We start from the raw sequence: 18,155 nt of genomic DNA, 5'->3' as shown, positions 1-18,155 counted from the left end.
CTGAGCCCCTATTATATGCCAGGTTTGTACTGGCCAAAGGATAAAAAAGACAAGACCTCATTTCTCTAGAAATTTGCCATCGAGTAGGGAAGAGAAGACTTTCTTTTCTTATACAATTCTTTTTATTTTTTCTATTGTCTAAAGTTTTACATATGTCTCCTTTCCCCCCAATTGACTCCCCCTTATACAATTCTTAAAAAATTGACATTTAATTCACATAACATCAAATTCACCCACTTAAAATGTATACTTCAGTGGTTTTTAGTATATTCCCAAAGTCATGCAACCATCACCACCAGACAAGATATTTTTTATCTGTATAAACAAAGTTCTGGCCCTAGCTGGTTTGGCTCAGTGGGTCCTGGGTTCGATTTCACTCAAGGGCACATGCCTGGGTTGTGGGCTCCATCCCCGGTAGGGAGCATGCAGGAGGAAGCCAATCAATGATTCTCTCTCATCATTGATGTATCTATTTCTCCCTTTCCCTTCCTCTCTGAAATCAGTAAAAATATATTTTAAAATAAATAAATAAAATAAGTGAAGTTCTGTGTGTATCTTGGAGTCAAATCAGAGGAGGAGGCAGGGGAATAAATGCATTCCAGGGGAAGGGAGCAGCAGAGCTCCGAGATGGCCCAATATATGGAAAACAAGAAAAGTGCAGGAGAGACAAAGTTTACAGGGAGGAAGTAGGCTGGGCTATTTTACAAGTGAGGAATCTGAAGCTCAGAGAGATGAATGAACTCAACTGAGGTCAGCCAATCTCTCTTTTGCCGATTCAAGCAAAGGTACCTACAAGAGCTCACCCTACCACTGAATCGTTCCCAATGAGCAAGCAGGGGCTGACACCACCCGATATTATTTTCTTCTCAAACAGTACAGCAAATGAGCTTCATTTTCCTGAACACTCCTTAGATTACCCAGAAACATTGGCCGTAATGACCACCATCGTTAGTTGAACAAAAACATTCCCGCCACAGTTTAGCAGATTCAGAAGGTTATGCTATCAGAAGGAGCTCTGTCCACAGACAACAATGTTTTGGTCATGAAAGTGCGAGACAAAGCCTTAATATTTCATTGGCTCATGGTAAGCTAAAATGTGCTTGCTCGGCAGGTTTCAAGTCCTCTGTATGACCATGAAGAAACGGTTCTACTTTCCTACCACTCAGTTTTCCTACCTGCAAAGTGATATTACTAGATCTTGCCCCAGCTACCTTACCACCATTCTGCCCAGAAGAATCATTGGGAAAGCAGGAGGATCTGTACTACCTCTGAAACTCTTGAGGAAAAGGTCAGTTAATACATGCTTTAAAAAGTAATATGCCTACTACAAGAATGTCTCCAAAAATCGGACCTCAGTTGAACATTTATAAAATCTTGGTTTATTAGGTTTAAATTTAGTCCAGATCAATTTCCATTTCATCTCTGGAATGGAGGTAAGAGTTAAGGGAACTCAGGAGGAAACAGATAGAAAATAAAGTTTTGTCAGGCAGGGGAAATGACCTCTGGATTTCTGGTTTTGCATTTGGCGGCTGTCCTCTTGTTGTCCCCTACCCTCCTCTCTCTCCTAGGAGAAGAAACTGTGTGGATGCTACAACTCAGAGGTGTGGTGGGAACATGTCCCCCATCATCCTTACCATTCAAACCCTTCTGCAGCACCACTGTTTACAAACCACCAGCTGGGTGAAATACACAAATTATAGCAAAGAGCAGTTATTTCTCAGGAAAAACGTTTGAAAGTGACCTGGTGAAACAGGGCAGAAGAGTTCACCAGAAGCCACCTCTGCCAAGAATCCTTAGATGTTTGCTGCCCATTAGAGAACCCATGCTAAAATGTTTGTGGTTTTGCAGAACCAAGGAGTTGACATATCTGAAAATATTCTACAACAAAAAAGTTTTACTAACCTTCCAGAGAAGAATGAGATCAATGATCCCTGCTGCTCTCTCGCCTCTCTTTTAGAACTGAATTACTGGATAGAAAACGTGCAAACATCAAGGTGACCATACCAGTTAGGGCAGCAGTTCTCAACCTGTGGGTCACGACCCCTTTGGCGGTCGAACGACCCTTTCACAGGAGTCGCCTAAGATCATCCTGCATATCAGATATTTACATGACGATTCATAACAGTAGCAACATTACAGTTATGAAGTAGCAACGAACATAATTTTATGGTTGGGTCACAACATGAGGAACTGTATTTAAAGGGCCAGAAGGTTGAGAACCACTGAGGGCATCTGTGTTACAAATCTGATGATAGTTACCCCCTCCCCCAGTCTGCTGAAATTTATGCACACACAGCCATTTTCATTTGTGATTCTCCACTACATTTTAGTAGGGAAGCATCCATACCCAGCTCATCTATTAGTTTGGGGAATAATGGCCACTCCCAACTTCTGGAGCAGTAAAATCCAATTCCTTTTCCAGAGAGAGGAAATATGTTAATATTTGAAACCAAAGCAACTGCAAATATGTAGGTGAGAATAAATACATTGTTTCCTCCTCTGGATACATAATCACTTAAGGAGTCTCCTTCCCCAAAAGAAAGTATTTTAAACCTCACAAGTTTCTGGGGGAAAGAAAAAAACACACCAAGTGCTTGTCCACTGTGACTCAACACGCTACTCAGTTTTCCTTCATGTAGCCCGTACAACAATCCTGCCAAGGGTTGGTTGTTCTATCCTCTTTTTATAGACGAAGAAACCTAGGCTCAAAAATGCTGGAACATTCCAGGATACACAGCTGGGGGCAGAGAGGAGGAAGATCTGAGCCCTAAGCAGATAGGCCTTGCACCTGACAGCGTTTTCCCGACAAGAATCACCTGGCAGTACTTGTGGAAAATACAAAATCCAGGGTCACAGAGTCAGTCTTTAGGGTCCAAGGAACGTGTTTTTTCTTTTCTTTCTTTTTCTTTTCTTTTTTTTAAAAGAACCATGCTTCCTCCACCCCTCATCAACAGGAAAGCTTGGGAAAGACAGTACCTCACAGCCCAGCCAGGAGATTCGAACCCGTTCCATCCCTACATTTGCGTCTTCTCCACCAAGAGACCCCTTAAAAAACACACTCAAATTTCTTCTGTCAAACCATCTCTCCTAAGCCCCCTCCGCCGCCCCCCAAGTCCAGATCTTGGAATCTCCTTCTGTCCCTTCACCTCTGAATCCTGCCAATTTTTTTCTTTCTTGTAATATTTCATTTCCTGGCTGGGAATGGGCTCTAACCAGCAGACTTCCAGCCGGGCCTCTGAACTCTTAGCGGTCCCCAGTCGGCCTGGCTCCTTCCCAAGCCCCTGGGCTCGGGCAGCTCTCATCCCAACCTTGCCTCTTCCGTCGGTCACGTTGGTTCCTCGGCTTGCAAGGACCTCTATCCTCTCCCGGCCCTTCCCATGTTCGGGGAACTCCTACACAGCCTGCGCGCCTCCGCTCCGGCTCTGGGACTGAACCCTGCCTCGCAGCGAGCTTCGTCCTCCTGGCCGCAGCCCCTGTCCCCTCCCCGCTCGCCTCCCCACCCGCCACCTGGCTTCGCCCCGGCAGCCCCGGGAGCCATCGGCACTTCCCAGAATAGAGAGCAGCTGCTAACGTCAGGCTGCCGCCCGCTGCGGCGTTCCCGGCGCACCGGGTGCGGGCGGGGGGATGTGACTCCGCTCTGGCCTTCCGTCTCCCCACCCGGGCCGGGAAACTGAGTCCCAAGGCCAGGGGAACTTCCACGGGGTGCAGAGAACGTGAGGGCCGACCGGTCCAGAGCCCCAGTCGTGCCGACTCCTGTCCGCGATCCCTCGACCACACGCGCCGCTGGAGAGCTGGGCGGGGAGCGGGTCTCGCAGCGAGCGCTCCGCCCGGGAACGCGCAGGGCGTCAGGCTCGACCAACTCGCCGAGAGAAAGTTGTTGTCTCCCAGCCTGCACTCGCCTCTCACCTCTGAGACACACCTTCCCGCTGGCCCTGGCACCCGCGCTCGCACATCCGGTCCACCTTGCGCACACCCCTTTCCACGCGCTCTTACGGCCCCTCTCCCTCCCACGCTTGCGGCTCCCAGCCGCTCCCCCGCGCCCCCTTGCGCACTCCCACCGCCCCGGGGCGCGCCTTCCCCGCCCCGCCGCTCGCCGGGTCTCTGCGCCGCGCCCGCCGGGGTTCTGGGGCCCGGGAGCCCCACTCCTGGGCCGCGACCCGCTTCCGCCCGCCGGGAGCGGGACAGAAATCCGGGGCGGCGCGCGGAGCGCTCCGAGCGCGAGGCGAGGGGCGCACGGCGCTGGGCGGGGAGGGGGGCGCGCGCTCGCTCACTCTAGGCTGCGCACACGCCGGGACAAACTCTCTCACAGACACTAGCGGGGTGCGCTACCGCCGCCGCCCGCCGCTGCTCCTCCTCCCGCCGCCGCCTCGAGAGGGAGAGAGGGAGGCAGAGAGAGCGCTTTGTCCGCGCGCCGCCGCCCGGCCCGGGACTCTGCCCCGAGGAGGGAGCCGCGCTGAGTCCCCGCCTCCGCCTCTGCCTCTGCCCCCGGGCGGGCCGGGCGGCCGCGGTGGGGGGAGCCAGGCTGAGGGTGGGGGTGGGTGGCGGGCGGGCGGAGGGCGGGGAGGGGGGGCGGTGGTGGAGGAGGAGGAGGAGAGACGAGGGTAGCGGAGGAGGCGAGGAGTGCCGGGTACCGGGCCGGGGGAGCCGCGGGCTCTCGGGGAAGACACGGATGATGAACAAGCTTTACATCGGGAACCTGAGCCCCGCCGTCACCGCCGACGACCTCCGGCAGCTCTTCGGGGACAGGAAGCTGCCCCTGGCGGGACAGGTCCTGCTGAAGTCCGGCTACGCCTTCGTGGACTACCCGGACCAGAACTGGGCCATCCGCGCCATCGAGACCCTCTCGGGTGAGCACTCGGCGCTGTCCCCCTCCCCCTGCCTCTCCCAGCTCCAGCCCGGACGGCGCCCGAAGAGAGGCCGAGCCCGGCGGGCGGCGCCCGGCGGGGGCTCCCGTGCCTGCACGCTCCCTTCCTCGCAGCGGACCCTCAGCTCTGACCGCCGCTCCCCTCCCCCACAGCTTGGACTCACTCCTTGCCCTCCAAGCAGCAGCCCTGGGGCGACCCCTGTGCGGCTCCGAGGGTCCCCGATGCTCGCTCGCTCTCTGGAGGGCACCCTCGTTCCCCTGGCTCTCCGAGCTGCTCTCCAGAGTTCCCCCACCCCCATCCTTTGAGAGTCCCTGTCTCCCCACTTCACTGACCTTCCCGTCCACCCCCTTTGTCAGGGACCCCCCAAATCCTGCATCTCCTCGCTTGATCGGACCTTATCCCTTCCCGTGCCTCGTGCCCAGGACCTCCTGCCTTCTGGCGTCCCTGAGCCGCACTCTCCTTTCGAGCCCCCTCCCCACCTAGCCCCGCAGTCCCCCACTTTCGGCACCCCCTCGGCGCCACCCTGATGTCCCTCTCTGAAGTTTTGAGGCTCCCCCAGTCCCAGCTCCTGTACGACGGCACATCTCTCTCGATCCTCTCCCGAACCTCAGTTGCCTCTCGCTCGTCTCTCAAGCGCTCCTATTTTTCTCTGAATTTTTTGTCCGATTTTATTGAGAAGAACTCGAGGCGGGGGGCTTTCCGCCGCCTGCCCCCCCGCCTCCCGCTCGGCCAGAAGCACCTTTTTACGAGGTGCCCTGTCTCAACTCGGTGGGGGCCCGGGCTGAGAACCGGGAAAGAGGAGACCGGGGGGCCCCGCGAGCGCGCTGGAGCCCAGACGGGAGACGGAGAGCGACACACACCCGCGCGCGCGCGCGCACTCCCCAACTCTCCCTCTCGCACACGCACCGCCTGGAGCTGCGCTCGCCCCCAGACCACGAGCCTGCGCCCCACGAACCCGGGGACAGGCCGGAGCCCCTTCCCCACCAGCGCGCGGAGTGGGGGCGGGGCGGCGGCGAGGCCAAGGTGACACCCAGAAGCCCGCGAGGACTAGCCTCTTGCAGGAGTGGACCCCAGGGGGCTTCTGCGCGTCTTTTGGGGGGCCAAGGGGAGGACTAGGCTGGGAGGGGAGTGCAGCGGAGGCTTCGGGACCCCGGGCAGCGTAATGAAGAGGTGGGGGCCGAGGGGAACGGGGCCGCGCCAGCCCTGCAGCTTGAGTTTCAAATGAGCTCATCCTTTCAAATTGGCGCCGCTCTTTAGTAAATTTGTTTTTCCGGTAATGCCACCCACAGCTATACCTGGGGTCGGATCCTGGCTCACACCCTTCCCGTGTCGTCCCCAGAGCCGGGGCGCCCATCTTTCTTCCCACTGGGAACCAAGTTTGCCCAGCTGGAGCCGGGAGGAGACCCCTTGAGGGCGCCCGAAGGCGGAGCCCGAGCGTGGAGTTCTGTGCGTGCCCCTCCTAGACCCCCGCCGGGTTCATACAAGGAAGGTTCTCAGTGCTTTAATTTCTGTTTTAAAGGTAAAGTGGAATTGCATGGGAAAATCATGGAAGTTGATTACTCAGTCTCTAAAAAGCTCAGGTAAATATATTTTGCTTGGTTATTTTGTGATTGGGCTTACGTATAAGTAAAAAATGCACTCCGTTTTTTAAAATGTGCTTTTGTAATTTTGTAAAAGCATTTGTTTTGTTATTGGATATAAGATAGTTTAGAAAGTTACATTATTTATTTTCATTCTATAAGGTGTTTACTGGTCTTGGAAAATATCTGGTGCCTTATTGGGAGTAGTGTGTGTGTGTATCGAGCACTAGCTATGTTAAAATTTGAAGGGACTGTTTAACTTGTTTGTCAAAACTTGCCTCCCATCCCTACCCCCAGCACAATGGTAACAAATGCTTGTCAAGACTTCCTGTGAGATGTTAAGAGTAAATATTTACTGTGTCAGCTACATTGCTTAACCAAACTTAGCAATTAATTAGTTTTCTTTTTTAGATAGCTTAATGTTGAATAATAAAATAATTTAGTAAGGGGTCAATATTTTGCATAGTACTATAAAGAAGTGGGTTGTTTGGATTGGATAGCAGTTAAAAGCCAGACTTTTGGAGTCACTGTGACTGCTGAATATTGCTTCTGAGCGCTTTGTTGTTGCTGTTGCTTTTAAGATATGTTTGAGGCTAACCTAATATCACTATGAAATCTATAGTTATATTTAACTGCACTGTTGTTAATGAAGGAGTAAAAAGGTTTGTGGAGATTGGAGTTCTCCTGTGATTTGCTTACATGAGAAATGTCTGTCCGTGAGGAGAGAATGAACAACACCTTTGTTTTGAAGTTCATTGTGGACTTTAAATTTGGACCCTTTATTACTTATTCTAGATTTTTTTTCCTCCAATGTGTTGTAACTTTGTATCCCATTCACATACATTTCTTCACCATTAGTCATTAAGTAGCTGAATTGGAGAGACTCTAAGTCTTTGATTTACTATCTTTAAAATCTCTGATACTCAATAATGTAATCATTTACTTGATTTTTGCCAGGATTGAATAGACTTTAAAACAAACTATCCAAATTTAATGAATGCTTAGATATTTTTTTAAAGGATTTTAAAAAATTGTGTGCACATTTACAGATATGTTTTATCTTAACTAAGCAACAAGAATATCTTTTGTTTGCAAATGATTCTGTGGCATATCAGAAAACTACTTAATACTTTTTTTAAAAAAGGTAAAAGTTGTGATTTGCAGTTTTGTGTGTAATATTAAGCTAGTTCTCTCTAGGAAAAGATGTATTCTAAATTTGTATACTTTATTTTTTTGCTTGAGAAATCCAAGTTGTTGCTTTCTGATATATTATTTGTTGTAAGTTTAAATTATTAATCTTACAACACTTGAAAATTTGAATATATTGAACAAAGTTTGAAAGAATCACCTAAAATACTTAATTGGCTATGTTTCTACAAATGCCTACTTGTATTGGCAATATAGCTGTTTTGAGTCCTTTTTTTAGGTTATAATTTGTAAAACAGTGCTATTTTAACTTTGGTGTCTCATTTCATGTTGCAATATAAGTGAAAAGCAGTTTATCTAAAGTTATTAGTATCTCTTAAAACTTCTCACAAACATACTATTTTTTTTGTTGTTGTTCAAAAGGCAGAGGTAATTTGCTGGTAGATGGAGTGTTATTTAAATAATTTTGTGGTGTTTATATAAGAGTTCAGAATTAAGAGCATATCCTAGATTTTTAGAATTAATTAAATAAAGAGCAATCTAGGGCTTATACAGCCCTATTAGTGCATGATTTCTTTGAACATGTGGGCGATAGGAAATACCTAGGAGGCAGATTAAAATGTGCTGTGTATGATTCACTACACTGAAGATGTCTGACATACCAAATGTATGCATAAGCTGTTGCTGTAGAGGGTTACATCATTTCTGATTGGATGGTTTTAATCTTTTTTTCCCTTTATTAGTTTAAAATGCAGAAATTAGTTACTTGTAGTGCAGGCTAAGGGAGAGATAGCTAATGAGTGGTATGTACTGAGCTCAGACTCCTGGGATGGAGCAGCTGTGTGTTCTCATGTACAGGGCACTACCACAGTGGTGGCTTTCAAAAAGCAGGGTACTGTGACATTTGAAACCAAAGCTTTTATATTATATGGTGACTATTTTAGTGTTCTTTTGTTGCATTTCTATGAAAATTAACACATTAGGAGTAAATTTGTCAGAGTTAAGTCAGTTCTATATGTGGTTTTTGTGTTAGTTGAAGTGAAAATGTGAAGAAAACAATTCATCTTGCTTGCTTGCTTACTTAAATAATCATTCAATAATTGAGTGCTCATACTCTTTATATTGTTCTGATTTCTTTGTGTTCTCAAGAATCAGTTTTAATGTATACATTCTGAATAGATTTTTTAAGCCAATGATACTTTGGGAGGAGATGTTTTTATCTTAAGTTATGAAATTATTGGCATGCCATTTGCTTACCAATTGGGACTTTGGTATATCAGTTTATATGTGCTGTTACATTAGACAGACTAGATACCATTATTTTCTAAGGTCACTCAGAAATAGAAAATTCTTTTTCCTCTTTTTGCCACATGTATTTCATTCTTATTAGATGCAAATTATTGTAATGTAAACCATATACAAACCATCTATTTCTCTTTCTAAGTTGGGTTCAGGCTCCGATGAATAAAAATCTTTGAATCTTTTTTTCTCTACGTATTCATATTTCTTGGTAGTATATGTGAAACAAAGATTTCTCAATGAGGAACAAACTGGTAAGAGCTTTAAAGTTCTGTTGAAAGCTGTGGAAGTTTCCTTGATAGAAATTTCATTTTTGATGTCGATGAGTGTTTAGTTGTGTGTATGTGTGTGTGTGTGTGTGTGTGTGTGTATAGACACTGTATAAATTGTTTTGAACTAAGACATACGCTAACTTGAATGTGCTTTGTAACTGAAGTTGAATGATTCTGTAAGAAACAAAACTTTGAAAAATGCAATTTCTGCCCACTTGTAGGAAGTAACTAATTGGTACTAGACATGCTTTCACTGAGATGGTGTGAATACTATGAGGTAGTGTAGGAAAAAGCTATGAATTTGTCTTTCATGACTTAAAAATCAGTAATTGTGTTCTCTCCAATGCAAATGAATTTGGTCTCCTATAGGAATGTTAAAGAAAACAGTATCTCAATTGTATTTTGCTTGTATGTACTACATTGTGTATAGTTGAATTAAATACCAAAAAGAAAAAAACACCCAACTTCTAGCCCTCCCTACAACAAAGGCTTTTACCACATCAATTTTTAATTCTGTAGCAACAGAAAAGATTTTAAGAGGTTAAAATCATATAGTAGCCTCTTCTATCAATAATGTGTTGAATTGGAAATTAATGCCTGGATTTAATTATATAGGTTCCATATGTGGATATACTACATATTAAGGTAAAATTTTTATATCAAACTGTCAGGTTACTTTTGATTTGACTTTAAGTTGAATGTTTAGTTTCCCATTTTAAAAAAGACTAATAATTTTTTTTATGTGGTTCTAGTTTAATGTCATAGAGAATCACATTTTTGTGACCTTTAGGAGATAATTTATTAAAATTAAAATGGAAGCAATAAAGAAAAAAATTACTTGATAATTTATGTAATAACATAGGTTTAAAATTCTACTTTGTTTTTAAATGACTGGTCATTTGATGTTTTTACATTTAGTTAAATATTAAAAAAACATTGAAATCTATATATCAAAATAGATTTTATATACTGCTTGATTTTTCAATTTTCCAAATTCATATCAATTTTAATTTGTATTATAGCAACTTGTAAAAGTATTAAATCGCTAAACACCTAAATATTCTAAAAGGTGATTGGGTGGTATGTAATACATTTGCCAAATTGTGTTTTCAAAAATAATAAATTTTTTTGTAATTATGCCTTAGTATAAGATGACCAGTAAATTATGGTCTCAGAGTTGTTTTTTCATGTTAACTTGAGATTATAATTTATCTAGAGAAAATGAGAGGAGATTAGTAATAGTTGTATAACACCTTTTATACATAAAGATGTAAAGTATAATATATTTTTCAAGAAAAATATTTTAAAGGACATTAGAAGTTATAACTAATTGCAGGTTAAAATTAACATTTCACTATTGTTTTGATTTTATGGAAGTAGCTCTGTTTTTTAAACTGGGGATGTAAATAATGTTAAAATGTGTGTAAAAGAAAAGTACTTGGGTACATTTATTAAAAGTCAAAACTAGGAAAGACAGATTTCTACAGGAACTATTTATACATATTTGATACTTTTCAACTTTATAAATATTTGCTGTCGACTGCTGAATCACTCTTCCAAGTCTGCTAATGAAATCCTCAAAAGAAGATGAGCAATTGGTCAGAGTTGTTAGAGGATATTATTTAAACTTAAGTGTGTCATCTCTGATTCAGTGGGGTGTGTGCACATGGGTGTGTGTGTGTGTGTGTGTGTTTTGTTGGGGACAGTAGTTTCAAACAGATGGTATCTAGAGGGAAGAGAAGGAAATCTTTAATTGAGCAACAGTTACTCTGGATTTCAGTTATGAATAGGCAAATGAAAATCAATAGATGTTTGAACCTTGTGACAAAGGGAATGAAATCCAGTGATATTTGCCTTGAGTGATGCATAACTTGTAGGAGGTTGACCTTGTGGAAGCCAGGCACTGGCACCTTAGTGGCTTCTTCAGTGAGCATGCCGCTGGAAGGACTATCCAATGCAAACTTTACTCTCCTTCCTTTTTGCTTGGATGTCCCTTCTCACTAATACAGTTAACAAGTGACTGTGAAGGCTTTGATGATCTGTAAGCCATTTTTAAGTGTTAGAAAATTCAAGATTTGCATATGCATATTTCTTTAGAAATTCTATACTGGGCAAGGCAATACATTATTTTGCAAAACAAATGTACTGTGAGAAAATCAATTTCATTAGAAGAAACATTGGATTAAACTGGTTTCTTTGGAGGATGTTAAATTAGATATTTCAAAAAGTATTTTTAAAAATTCTATTTAAATATCACTAAAGTGTCTTCAATGTTCTTTTCGGCAGGGCTCTGTTCTTAAAGAAGAGAGTGGTGGAAATTGGCTAAACCAATTTTCTAAAACTTTGCATAAAAACAATCTCTCAAAAGTTATGATTAACTTCTTAATTTGAAGGGTGAAACAAATCTGTTTAATAAAACATGTCCAAATTTATTAGTCAAAGTTTAATTCTTTTTATACTTAAATCTTTGGGTAGTTATTCAAAGCACTGTCATTGAAGGAAACATAATAAATAGCAAATAAATAAGAAACACCTTCCAGATAACAGTGTTTCCTCTGATTATCACCATTAAATTTTAAAAAAATCTTTTACTTTATAATTTGACTTCATGCTTACAAACTTGTAATTTTCATTTGGTGGCATGGACTGTATGGGTTCTATTTTGGGAAGCAAAATTGCAGAGCGCTCAAAGCATTATTTTTAAGGTTTTACTTTTCCTGTGTTGATGATGGACTTTAGTCTGGTCTTTCCATAAAATAGTGAAGAAAAATTATTTTCTTCTGCAAAAAAATTCAGATGCTGTTGATTTGGCTTACAAAGAGGATGGGGACTATAATAACTGTTTCTTTAGTTTGGTTTAGACGCTAATGACATACTGAGGTGTAGAGTAAGTAGACCAGAGAAAATGAATGCTATTGCATTACTAGCAGACAATGAAGTCCAAAAGCTCAGCATATGTCCATCATTTAATAGATAATATGTCTCCCCAAGCCTCTGGTTCTCTCTAAATAATAGGCTTACAGTTTTAGGTACATTTTATTTGCTTATTCCTGGATTTCCTGGTTATTTATCTGTTTTACATGTTATTTCTTAAAATATGAATGTTTAGTTAGAATTTTCCCATTCTGTTTACTACCAAGAACATTTCATAAAATAGGTATTTTAATGAGTCCAATAAATGAAAATTAAGAGGTCTGATACATGTTTTAGACTTTCTAATACTTATCCAGATTATAAGAAACGTTGTACCTAATGACCAAGGAAGTATATGTTATGGGATCATTGCAATAAGAATGGTATTTTCAGTTTTTCTTATTAGCATATAAATAATGTGTACAAATGTGTGACAGTTTGCCTTAGGGGAAGTTTGGATTTTTAAATTTGTTTTAAATGTGACCAGAAAGGTGGTTTCGTGATTCCATGGGTTGATGGGTAAAAAGTAGCCTTATCTCAGGGAGATTAATGTATTTTTAAGCACCTGCCACAGCTTACATTTATATAGTGCTGATGATGTCACAGCCTCTTTCACACATTTCATTCATTTCAAATGAACATTGGACAATTAATATCTCCCTTTTTACAGACGAGGAAACTCAGTCTCAGAGAAACTTAATAATTTGCCCTAAAGCCTCATGGCCATTAGAGCTGGAACTCAGGTCTTCTGAGCTTCAGTCCAGCGTGCTTCACCTACATTTACATAGTTTAAATTAAAGAAGTCACCTGAAAGTGTTGTAAGATGCAAAGGGTGCCATTCAAGAGTTATGATGAAGAAGGGTTTGTTTGTGAATGACCCATTGCAACAGTCTTATTCTTACATCAGTCTGCATGATCTATACTTTGTTACAGTTTTTTAGAGAAAATAATTAGAAACAGAGGTGATCTAAAGATTACCAGCAGCGTTACCTCCTCCCATCCTCATGCTTGCTCTTAGACAGAAGTGGGGGGGGGGGGGGTGCCTAACTAAGCAGGTTGGATTTTGTTTTTACATTGCCTTTTTCAGGGTTGCCTTCTTTGTGTTATGAAATAGGACATTGCCAGGAAAGATATTTCTTTCAGCACCCGAGCCATACAGATCGCACAGGTAGCCGTGGTAAATGAAAGTCTAGGATGGGTTCTTCACAGGTTTCAGCCAAAGCATTGCTGGAGGGCAGATCTGTGTTTTGGTTTAAGTGTTTTCCTGGCGGCTGCCAGGTCTTGCCCCAGATTTGGTGCCTCTCTCTGCCTCACTCTCTGTGTTGAATATAGCCTTTGACCTCTCCCATGGGGATGGAATGAGTATTAACAGGATAGCATCCATAAAGTTTTCTCATCGTTCTTCATTAATGATATAATCCCTCAAAAACATAGTCAGTAACTAAGCATATGCAGTACAGTCCATTTTTCCTCAATTGTAAACTTCGGCATTTATCCTCATTTCCTTTAACTTTTGTGTACACTCCTGTTTATGATAGTGGTGGGGGGAGGGAGGAAGGAATTATCAAGAAAAAGAATAGGTGAAAGAAGATTATTTCCAACTCCCTAGGTGTTTCATTCTTTAAGTTCGTGCAGTTCAGAGTGGGTATCGCATGTTCTGTGGAATTCTGATTCAGGAGATGAGAGAAGGAAGAACGGTGACTGATGTGCTGGGCACTGGACTAGGCCTTCTACGTAGCTCATCCTGACCACGGCCTGGAGAGAGCTGTATGTCATCCCTTTTACAGCAGGACCGCAAGCTTCAGGCGCCAAAGCCCCTCCTTCTGCCTGACCACCTGCTTCCTAGAAGCAGTGGCCCTGTTACCCTCGTGGCCCATCTCATTTGAATATAGTAGCAGCACCCCAACAATAAAGTAGGATGTTTGCTAATGTGTACATAGGTTATAGAGTAACTTTGTATATTTTTCCTAACTCAGAATAAGAGATAAAATTTACATGTATGCTACTGATAGGCAGAGGAAATGACACTGAAGTTTAGTATATTTTTAATATAGTGCAAGGGAAAGAAAACTAAAAGTGTTAGTCATAATTTGAAGAAGCTTTCTTGAAGTATCCTATAGTAGAAGCATTGGTAATTATATAAAGTTAAAAAGATGTTTTAAAAATATCATTGTGGCTAAAAATTAAGTGTGAAAAACATATGTATGCAGTATGGGGGGAGGGTCTGATATATATATATATTTTTTTAATCCTGAAAAAAAAAAAACCACAAAAAAACTCAAGCTTTTTTGTTCAGGAGGACCTAGAATGTTGCACGAAGTTTGATATGCTTTCATTTTTATCTGTGTATTTGAACATGTCTAGGGTTTGGAGAAGGAAAATAAGGGATTCTTCCAAATTACCTTTTATAAAGTGGTTCATCTTATTAACATTAGAAAGTTTTAAACTTTTTTGACCCATGAAAATGTCAGTGATAGCAAAGGAAGTAGAAAAGATATATATGTGTTTTTGGATATAATACATAAACTTACAATGCATTTTTTTGACTTTTTTTTAGTAAGTAGGAATTAAGATGGAATGATATTGCCAATGAAATGAGATATATAAGAGTTTTGCTTTTAAGTATAGAGGTGCTTATTTGATAAGAACATGATTTTATGAAATTTATTATGAGGTTAAAATAATGAATTTTCTCAGTCAAGAACTTCTAATAGAGCTTAAATTATTATCAGAAAAACATCCTTATTACCACGTTATAGCTTCTCTTCATTCTTTCTCTTCAAAAAACAAAGTGAAAAGTATGTAATTGAGTGTTGATCCTGTGGACAGGTTAACCTCAAACCAATTCATGAAATAGAAGCTAATTTGAAAAGCTCATTTGAAGATAGGCTGTTTAGTTTTTTTGTACATCATGGAGCCCTTTTACTTTAGTCCCTCCTGATCTTTGTGATTTTTAACAATGGCTATTTGGAGGGGGGAAAAAGGTGTTTTTCATTATCATTGTATGGATAAGGTTTTGGAGTAGAATGTTTATCTTTGAGTTAGAGGTAGATGATGAAACAATGTAACACTGAAAAAATGCAGTTTAGCCTCTTCAGTTGTAAGAAAGAAAGAAGAAAGGAGGAAGGGAAGGAGGAAAGGAAGCTGAGAGGGAAGAGAAAGGGAAAGGAAAAAGGGAGGGAGAGAGGGAAGGAGGCAGGCAGCCATACAAGCTTAGGTGACTGGACTTTGTCAGGTTGCTCGTGCACTCTCTGGAGAGCACGTGGGAGAGACTGGCGCTCACTGACGGTGTGTAGAAAACAGCAAGTGATTCCAGTGGTGGCACAGGACTGGAAGTCTCCCACAAGTAGTTCTTTTCTCTGATGTTTAAAAACTCTAGGAGTACGGGGCTGGCCTGCCCCACAGCAGGTTTTACATTTCTTTCGATGAGGCCCCACACTGGCCACTTCTCCTTTGTGTTTGGATGGTGGGGCAGGGCTGGAAGGTGCCTGGTGTGCGGGCCTGCCTCCACCCTGTGCCCCCTCGCGGGCTGAGTTTGGGGAAGCCGGGAGGCCTGTGTGTGCTTGCTCAATGTGTTGGAATGTATGGGTTCTGTGGCGTATGCGTACTCTGCAAGTGAAGCAGACATGCGCTCCTCAGTGGTTGTGGGGGTCAAACGTCCTTGTAGGCTTTTGTGAGGGTTGAAAACTTGGGAAGGATTTTCCCAGGGCTGAAAGCTTCCCCACTCCCATCCCCCCCGGCCCCCCGCAGTGCAATTTGTGTTTATTCTCTGTGCAGGGAAAACACATCTTTTTTTATTTTGAATCATTGAAGGATAGAGAAAATATTGTGAATGCATAAATAAGCTGGCCTCTTTCTCTTGGATCCAGCTGTACTCTTTCCTCCTTTCTCTTCAGACTGATAGCGATGCCTTCAAGTCGTGGACACGGAATTCATAACCTGAGCTTTTTAAAACGCTCTGAGTTGTGTCGCCCTTAAAGATGACATTGAAGACCTTGAGAAACCAAGTTTTAAGCTCAGGTATTTAAAAATGTAGGACTTAGCCGAAACCGGTTTGGCTCAGTGGATAGAGCGTCGGTCTGTGGACTGAGAGGTCCCAGGTTCGATTCCGGTCAAGGGCATGTACCTGGGTTGCGGGCACATCCCCAGTAGGAGATGTGCAGGAGGCAGCTGATCGATGTTTCTCTCTCATCGATGTTTCTAACTCTCTATCTTTCTCCCTTCCTCTCTGTAAAAAATCAATAAAATATATTTAAAAAAATAATGTAGGACTTAGTCTTCCTTTTAAGGAATAAAAGAACAAACTACTAGTTGATTAATATTCTTTTAATTTTTCAGTTGATATATATCTTTTTAAATTTACACTTTATTTATTTTATCCTTCACAAAGGTTTGAGATGACAAAGGTTCTGGTAGCTCAGTTATTTTAAATGACCACAGGGACTTAGGCTTATAAAGTAGATAAGTTTGAAGTGGACTTTGTCTTAAGGGTTATTAAAGACTGGGAACAGGTGGTTGATTCTAGTAGAATTCTTTATACATTTTATGAGACTTACCAGGGAAGAGTTAGCACTTTGGTTCATTGACTTTTGTATTAATGGTGTGTATTTCAACAATGATTTCAAAACAATAATTTTGATACTGGAAATGATTTATGGCTTTAGTTCATATATAACAATTATGGTCAAGGTGTTGCTATCTGCCTTAAAAATCTCCAGCCCAAAATTCTGTCTTTTATTTCCCATGGCAGTGCTTTAAACAGCATATTCCACAGAGCCTTGGGGTTCTGGGGAGGTGGTTCATTTATGGGAAGAGAGCGTGGATGTCTTACCCACCTTTCAATCAGAAGGCAGCTGCCTTCATTGCTGTTTTATGTATTGAAGTTTCATCTAGAATTTGAGGTTTGCTGCTTTAAAAAACAGTTTGAAAGTATTACTCCTAGGCCTTGAGTCCATCCCCTGGTCAGGCAGTTGAGCAGATCCAAAGCTCTTTCTTGAGGGCAGTTGAGACCCTGCCTCTGTTACTTCCTGTATCTCCTTCCTTTGGGTTGGACTTCCATCTCCTGTCACCTTCGCTTTAGTAACAGATGTTTGCTTTGCCAACTACATGCCAGACGACTAAATCTATGGATTTTTCTACATCATCGGCACAGAATGCCCCTCAGGAACTTTCCCGGGAACTCCTCGGCCAATGACTGTCTTCCAGCTCTTGGCAGAGCCATTGGGGCCAACTGCCTTTGAAGACTGAGGGATCTGGTGACATGGGCCCTGTGTTGGGGTTTCACAGGGGTGATATTCAAAATATTTTCAACTGGTTATTGTGGACGGCCAGCACATCAGGAGGGACGCGAGTCATTGTTCTCTAACACACACTTCTTCAGTGTCTGTCCCGCATGCATGATTCTTGTTCAGAAACAGGGTATTACTTCCAAACATATATATCAGTCTCTCAGTGATTTTTTAACCTGTGACCAAGGACTCTTGGGGCGAGTCCTTAAAGCCCTTGGACTTCGGTTTCTGTGTTGTTTAAAGAGCCTCCTGGGGGGTTCTAATGTGCGGGGTGGGGGTCGGGGGCTCCCCTCTTTGCTTTGCACCATGATCCTGTTCACTCCATCACTCCAGCTTCCTGCAGACTGGCCTTCGGAGACTGATGATTTCATATTACGCACCCACATTTTGTACTAAGACTGTTAAGAGAGACCACAGTTTAGATCAGCGGTTCTCAACCTGTGGGTCACGACCCCTTTGGCGGTCGAACGACCCTTTCACAGGGGTCGCCTAAGACTATCCTGCATATCAGATATTTACATGACGATTCATAACAGTAGTAACATTACAGTTATGAAGTAGCAACGAAAATAATTTTATGGTTGGGTCACAACATGAGGAACTGTATTTAAAGGGCCAGAAGGTTGAGAACCACTGGTTTAGATAGATAGCTCCAGCCAGCTGTTGCCGGTGGAAATGTAGGGTCAATAGGCCCAAATCTGATTTTTCAAGAGAAGCCAAAACTCAGAGTTCTTATGTTAAGTATTGACAACAATTAAAAACATTTGAGGGACACTGTGAGGGTCAAAGAGG

General features: G+C 42.8%; 1 protein-coding gene across 5 annotated transcripts in view; it reads left to right on the top strand.

The window, feature by feature from the left end:
- The first annotated feature begins 4,553 nt into the window (after positions 1-4,553).
- IGF2BP2 (insulin like growth factor 2 mRNA binding protein 2) overlaps positions 4,554-18,155 on the top strand; it is a 160,607-nt gene continuing 147,005 nt past the window's right edge. For 2 of the 5 annotated variants that reach the window (XM_059687279.1, XM_059687278.1), the window contains exons 1-2: positions 4,555-4,847; positions 6,385-6,445. In XM_059687279.1, coding sequence (XP_059543262.1) covers positions 4,670-4,847; positions 6,385-6,445 — 239 coding nt within the window. In that variant the 5' untranslated portion in view covers positions 4,555-4,669. Of the gene's footprint in view, positions 4,848-5,866; positions 5,889-6,384; positions 6,446-18,155 lie in introns of those variants that run through there. The other 3 variants (XM_059687280.1, XM_059687281.1, XM_059687282.1) reach the window with 3 other exon arrangements.

Source organism: Myotis daubentonii, chromosome 3 (genome assembly GCF_963259705.1).
Source record: "Myotis daubentonii chromosome 3, mMyoDau2.1, whole genome shotgun sequence".
NCBI lineage: Eukaryota > Metazoa > Chordata > Mammalia > Chiroptera > Vespertilionidae > Myotis > Myotis daubentonii.
Note: the sequence above shows the minus strand (reverse complement) of the source record. Positions and strands in the feature narration are given on the sequence as shown.